The following is a 5,175-nucleotide window of genomic DNA, read 5'->3' as shown; positions in this document are numbered from 1 at the left end:
CTCCGGTTCTACGGCCTGTTGGATCTTTATCCCCTTGGCCAAGCTCCTTATCTTGCGACAGCCATGCCTTGGGCCACCAACTAGATCAGCTGCACAGTAAGTCATTTCCCTCCAAATCCATTTCCCTCCAAGTACCTTTATAGAATGTCCTCCTTGTTGGGATCCTTGTCTTGGGATCTTTATTGCCTTTGTTGGGCCAGAGCCTATTTATGAGGCCCGTCTCATGGTAGGCTCTTCAAGTCCCCCCAGTCTATTGTCTTTGTTATTTATGACAAGGATAATAAACTTAATTGCTACTACCACCCGGGTCTTTTTTACTTTCCGCTTTGTTCTTGGCCCATTACGTGTGCTTTGGTATTTTGGTTTATCTTTTGGGGCTTGTTTTCTTCATGTTCCTTTGGCCCATTGCTTGATTTTTTGGCCCATTTCTTCTTTGTTTCTTCCTCTCTTGAATTGACGGTTTTTGCTTCCCCATAACACCATCATTTCACCTCTCCCTTGTCTTTTCACCATTACTCCTTCATTATTGCTTTCTTTTTCTCTTGGCGCTTTAATCACTTCGGCGAAACCATCCTCCTCCTCTCTTACAGGTTTATTGTTATCCCTTTCTTCTTTCATCATGAGTTGTGATGGCCTGCCGACCATTACTTCTTCCATGTCTTCTGTAAAAATGGCTTCTTTGTGTTCAAGATATCACATTCCCCTTTTTCTTTCACCTACTCTACAAGCCCTGGTGAAACGGCGATCAGTCGTCCGAGTTTCATAGCCCTTTATGCGAAAAACCTTGAGTTTTTGAATATTAACTATCCCTTGACCGAGTTTCAATTAGCCCTTTTAAAACACCACCGTTTGTTCTTTTATCAAGTTCATCCCTTGGGTTTTTTGCGTGTTACACATTTTGAAATTGCGTGTCGAGCGTTAGGTGGGTTTGCGACAGTGCCCTTGTTTTGCCTCTTTTATCGCTTGAAGCCTGATGGCCATTGGTTTACCTTTGAACGCCGTTCAGGTGATAAATATCCTTCCTGTGTTTCTAAAATTCCTTCCAGTTTTTATCCTTAAGAATGGAAAGATGACATCCTTTTTGTTTCTACTTCCTTTGCCCCTGGCCTTACCCGTCGCCTTCATATTTCTTCCAAAACTGATGATCCTACCCCCAGTCCTCCCACAATCAGGACTTACCCTGAGCCCTTACTGTATTTAGTTCAAAACAAAACAGAAGCCATGACTTACCCTGATCCCTTACTGTATTTGGTGGGGCTTAGTCAAATATTGCCTGACCTTTTGACTCGTCCGGCTATGCTTGATAGGGACTGAGGTGGGTGACTTTATGACTTCTTTTTATGTAGGTTTTGTCTTTTATTTTGCTCCTTTTTTAACTATGTTTATGTTGTTTCAAAAATGGACTTGATGGAGATATTGAGTAAGCGTCCGATAAAAAGTGCCGAGTTTTTTACTCTTCCTGTTTCTGCTGGTGTCTCTTCTGAAGTTGCTGCTCCCTCTTTTGCTGTTTCATCGGATTCTGATGCCCCTGGATTTTCAGCTTCTGTTGTTCAAGAGACCCCCAAGCGTAAGAATTTGGCTTCTTAACTCTTTAATGCTTCTTTGAAAGTTCGTTTGCATAACTATAAATGCTTGTACTGGGATCTTCTGCTGGTCAAGGTCCTTCTTCTACCCCTACTCCTGATATTGTTGACATTGATGCTGATTTTAATTTTTCCCATTTCTGATTCTGCCCCCAATCTTATTGATCCTACTGTTACTGAAGCGGATCCGAAGGGTAAAAAACCCGTTACCTCAGTGACCTCTTCCGTTCCTCCCTTGGGCGGTTCCATGCCTACTGATATTTTTGCTCCCAAGTGGACGTTAACTGTTGGCTTTTTCGTTAATACCCCCTACTTGCTCATGAGTTTTTAACTCAAGTTGTGCCTCTAGTTGATTACTCTCATGTGCAGTCTATGGAATCAGATGGTCTTGTTGGTGAGTTTGGCACATATCTTTATCGAACTTTGGTTTTGGGTGCTTCCATTCGCCAGGATTTTGTGGATACCAATCTTCTCTACCACGAGGGTCAGGCTAAGATTGCTGGTTTTTAGAAGTCACTTGAGGGTCATGGTAAAAGGATACTAGAGATGAGGAAGAGGACCAAATTGGCTGAAGAAAAAAGCTTAGAGGTTCCTGGGTTAGAGGCTGCTTTAGAGTCCTCCAAGAAACAAGTTTCCGATTTGACTAGTGAGCTTAATCTTCTTTCCTCCCTCTTCTCCCTTTTTTTGTGTTTCCCTTGACTGATTGCTCTATTCTTTCCAGCATTAAGGGACTTTTTCTCTCATAAAGATTCATGAGCTAGAAACTTCTCTAGATTGTGAACGAGCTGAACGTGAGTCTCTTGCGAAGCAGGTGGAAGCTATTAAGAGTCAGGAAGAACAGAAGGTTGGCGACCTCTCCCGAGAGGTTGATCAGTTGAACGGTGAGTGCTTGCGTTTGCAAGGATCTATGACTAAACTTGAAGGGGAGAGGAAGTGGATTGTTTCGACCGGCTTTCGTCAGGTGTATTAAAGGGCATTGGGGTGTAGGGAAACTTTGGAGGTTCGGGATGCTTTGAGTCAAGCGAATTTTGCATATGAATTTCAACATGGTCTTCGGGCGGGCTTCGAGCATTGTTCTGAAGGGACTTCTCTACAAGAGGTTCCTTCTTTTTCAGCCTTTGCTGAGGCTGAGGCTCAGGAAGCTTTCATGGTCTTCTCTGCTCATGTACCACCTATTTTGACGTAGGTGTCCTCTAATCCCAAACTTTCTGTTGAATACATCCAGGCTCTATCATCCATTGTGGATCCTACCTCACCTCTTCCTTGATGAGTTTTTTCCATGGTTTGATCACTTCTCTTGTTAGTTCGTTGTTCGTTGTTTGAACAATTATGTTTTCTGCCCCTTCGGGGGTTGTTATTTGTATCGTTTGTGCTTTGTTACTCTTAGTGTGGCTATGGTTTGGACAATTATGCTGTGTAACCCTGTGTGGGTGTGTTTTGTATTAGACATAATTTCCTTTAATGTTTCTATATGCTAATCCCTTTTGGTACTTTGTCATAGTTTTTTTTATAATTCATGAACGTTATGCACTATGTTTGGTTAACCATGTATCCTATCGGTGAGGCTTTCCCTTTTGTCCCTTGGGACGAAGAAATAGGGGGTTTGAATGAGTTTCTACGAGATAGACTCACGTGTTGTGCTTATTTTCTTTGGCGAGACGGGCTCGCTTCTTTTATTATATGACTTATCTCATTTTTGTTTTTAGGAATACAAATGCCATGTATCTTTATATACCAAAACTTTTACTACGCATTAGGATCATGTTTACATCAAGATTTTTCAAAAGAAAAAAAAAACAAGTTATGCCCTTTTTCCATGATTTCCCTCCTTGATAGGTTCTTTATTTCCTGACTCTTGATTCCGACTTAGGTGTCTTATGCATAATACTTCCTTATTGCATGGAGTTCCATGTTCTTGGTACTTCTTTCCTTGAAAGATTGGCCAATTTGTAGGCCCCTTTTTCCCCAGCCCATGTGACCTGATAAGGTTCTTCCCACTTGGGCACTAACTTCCCTTGATCTTCCTTCCTACTTGCCTCATTTTCTCTTAGAACCATATTCCCTTTTTCAAACTTGACCTCCCGAACTCTGGCATTGTAGTATCTCTCCACCTTCTTCTTGTATTCTACTTCTTTTCTTGCCGCTTCTTTCCTCCTTTCTTCTGCCAAACTCATATTTAGACGTAAATCTTATTCATTTTCATCCCCCCTTTTAAAAGCTCGACATGTGGGGGATCTGATTTCCACTGGTATCGTTGCTTCTGTTCCGTACGTCAAACTGAACAATGTTTCCCCACTGCTAGTTTTTGGCATCGTTCTGTGTTCCCACAAAACATGGGGCAACTCTTCCACCCATGATCCCTTCTGTCTTCCCAACCTTCCATTGATTCCCTTGACTATGCTTCGATTAGCCCGTTCCAGTTGGCCGTTAGCCTAGGGATGGGCTACCGAAGTAAACACTTGCTTTATCACCAATTGGTCACACCAGTCACGAAAAGGATTGTTAGCAAACTGCTTCCCGTTGTCACTAACAATGGAGTGTGATAACCCAAATCGGCAAATAATGTTTTCCTATACAAACCTCTTAATTTGTTGCCCAGTGATTGTTGTTAGTAGCTTGGCCTCTACCCATTTAGTGAAATAATCAATTGCCACTACCAGGAACTTAGCTTTTCATGTCCCCTCCGGAAAAGGGCCCACTATATCTATTCCCCATTTTTGGAAAGGCAACTAGAACTTACCAGTACTAGATTTGACCTGGGCTTCCTTCCCACTGGAGCGTGCACTTGACAATGGTCAAACTTCTGTATCTCTTTTAGGACACTCAAGAACATTGCCGGCCAGTAAAATCCGACTCTCATGGCTCGTGCTACAACCATCTTTGCCCCCATATGCATCCTGCATATTCCCTCATGTATTTCTTTGATTACATATTCCGCTTCCTCTAGATCAATGCACTTGAGGGAAGGTCCCACGTAGGATTTCCTATATAGGGTCCCTTCGATCACTTCATACTGCAAAGCTCGAAAATTTAACTTTCTTGCTTCCTCTTTGTCATCTAGGACTATCCCCTCCTGGAGGTATTTCATGAGTGGGGTTATCCAGTTGTCTTTTGACACTTTTGTGTAGGCTATTGTTACTTCTGTTACTAGTGGTTGTTTGAGGGTCTCTACTTTTACTTCTTTGGCCAGGTGATCAAAAGCTACATCCGCAAACTTGCTTAAGGCATCGGCCTTTTCGTTGGAACTTCTGGGGATGTGCATTACTTTTGCATGTTCGAACTTCTTTAATAGCTCCTTTGTCACTCTTAAGTACTCCTTCATTTTAGGATCCTTGGCATCATAACTTCCCCCGTCTTGATTGGCCACTAGCAGAGAATCAACATGGGCTTTGAATCTCTTAGCTTTTACCTTCTCTGCATTTTGAGGCCAGCTAGCAATGCCTCATATTCGGCCTCGTTGTTGGTACTGGAAAACCTAGTCGTACTGCGTAAGTTAACTCGATGCCTTCGGGACTCACTAAGATGAGTCCTGCCCCACTTCCCTCTTCATTGGAAGCCCCGTCCATATACATGTTCCATAAGGCTCTCCCTG

The 5,175-nt window shown here is 42.6% G+C and overlaps 1 protein-coding gene across 1 annotated transcript; it reads right to left on the bottom strand.

Moving 5' to 3' along the window:
* Positions 1–4,287: 4,287 nt before the first annotated feature.
* On the bottom strand, positions 4,288–4,905 carry LOC143581493 (uncharacterized). The gene has a single exon (XM_077064265.1). The coding sequence runs from the start codon at positions 4,903–4,905 to the stop codon at positions 4,288–4,290; it is 618 nt and encodes a 205-aa protein (XP_076920380.1).
* Between the last annotated feature and the right edge of the window lie 270 nt (positions 4,906–5,175).

The sequence above is a fragment of the Bidens hawaiensis genome, unplaced genomic scaffold (genome assembly GCF_021521415.1).
Source record: "Bidens hawaiensis isolate Kalapana, Puna unplaced genomic scaffold, B.hawaiensis_p1.1 tig00031079_1, whole genome shotgun sequence".
Lineage (NCBI taxonomy): Eukaryota > Viridiplantae > Streptophyta > Magnoliopsida > Asterales > Asteraceae > Bidens > Bidens hawaiensis.
The sequence above is the reverse complement of the archived record's forward strand: the minus strand, read 5'-3'. Positions and strand labels throughout refer to the sequence as shown.

Bases quoted from the DNA above. Each gene is read 5' to 3' on its own strand.
- LOC143581493 (XM_077064265.1), bottom strand. From the start codon at position 4,905: ATGAAGGAGTACTTAAGAGTGACAAAGGAGCTATTAAAGAAGTTCGAA.